This window comes from Melanostigma gelatinosum (genome assembly GCF_949748355.1).
Source record: "Melanostigma gelatinosum genome assembly, chromosome: 7".
Lineage (NCBI taxonomy): Eukaryota > Metazoa > Chordata > Actinopteri > Perciformes > Zoarcidae > Melanostigma > Melanostigma gelatinosum.
In genome coordinates, this window is record NC_136640.1 from 14,273,131 (window position 1) to 14,274,135 (window position 1,005).

At 44.4% G+C, this 1,005-nt stretch overlaps 1 protein-coding gene across 1 annotated transcript; it reads right to left on the reverse strand.

Annotated features, from left to right (window-relative positions):
• On the reverse strand, nt 1–1,005 carry LOC306779626 (P2Y purinoceptor 13-like; the record flags this gene model as incomplete). Its single annotated transcript, XM_079271594.1, has 1 exon — nt 1–1,005. One exon carries the CDS (start codon nt 1,003–1,005, stop codon nt 1–3), a length of 1,005 nt encoding a protein of 334 aa, XP_079127720.1.

The following is a 1,005-nucleotide window of genomic DNA, read 5'->3' on the forward strand; positions in this document are numbered from 1 at the left end:
TCATGACCTTTGTCGGACTCCACTCTGTGGCAAAGTGCCTTCTACTTTGTCTGCGGAGGCTTCTTGGAAGAAGACGGACACGTTTTTCATCATAGACATCAGTTTCTCCTTAAACTCCCGACACAGAAAGACGTAGAGAAGTGAGTCCATGCAGATGTTTGTGCAGGCAAGCCAGTGGCTGAGGTCTATGGCCAACCTGCTGCTTAAAATAGAGGAGCCATGGGAATAAGAGTTGACTTGTTGAAACGTGTATGGGATCCTGAAGATGTGATACGGTCCGAATGACACAAAAAACACAATGAGAACGAGGAAAACACGTAGTTTGATCTTCCGCTTTCCCTGGTTGTTGCTGCTGCCAGATTTTCGAAAAGACTGGATAACCTTGTTTGCAATGCAAATGTAGCAAACCACAATGACCACACTGACAAACCAGAAGAAAACATTTAGAAAAATAACTATCATCTCATGGATTATAAGTCCAGCCGGTCCTTTCAGCGTCATACAAGAGATCTCCGTTACATTGGCCACTGATTTGTTACTGAGAATGATATTTGGTAAAGCTGTGCCTCCAAGCAGTATTACCCAGACTGAGCCTGATATCAGCTTGCTAAAGGTCAGATTCTGACCAAACAACTTGCTGTGGGGCATCATGATCTTGAAGAAACGGTCCAGACTGATTAAGCCCAGCAGAGCGATACATGTGTACTGTGTGCTGTAGAAAATGGCACTGAGATAACATGAGAGTATGTGTATTGTGTTTGGCGCACCTGGCAAGTCTCTTGCAACTTTGATTGGGATGATCAAGGTCATAATAACGTCAGCAGCGACTATGTTCTTTAGGTACACCACAAAGTTGGAGGTGGTCTTGATGTGCAGAGAAACCCAGGCGGCAACACCATTCAGCAACAAAGCTATGGGGAACATCAAAAAGTAGAGAGCAGCGACAACATTTGGGTTGTAAATGAAGCCGTCAATGTCCGAGTCATTGTGAGATGTTTGATTCAT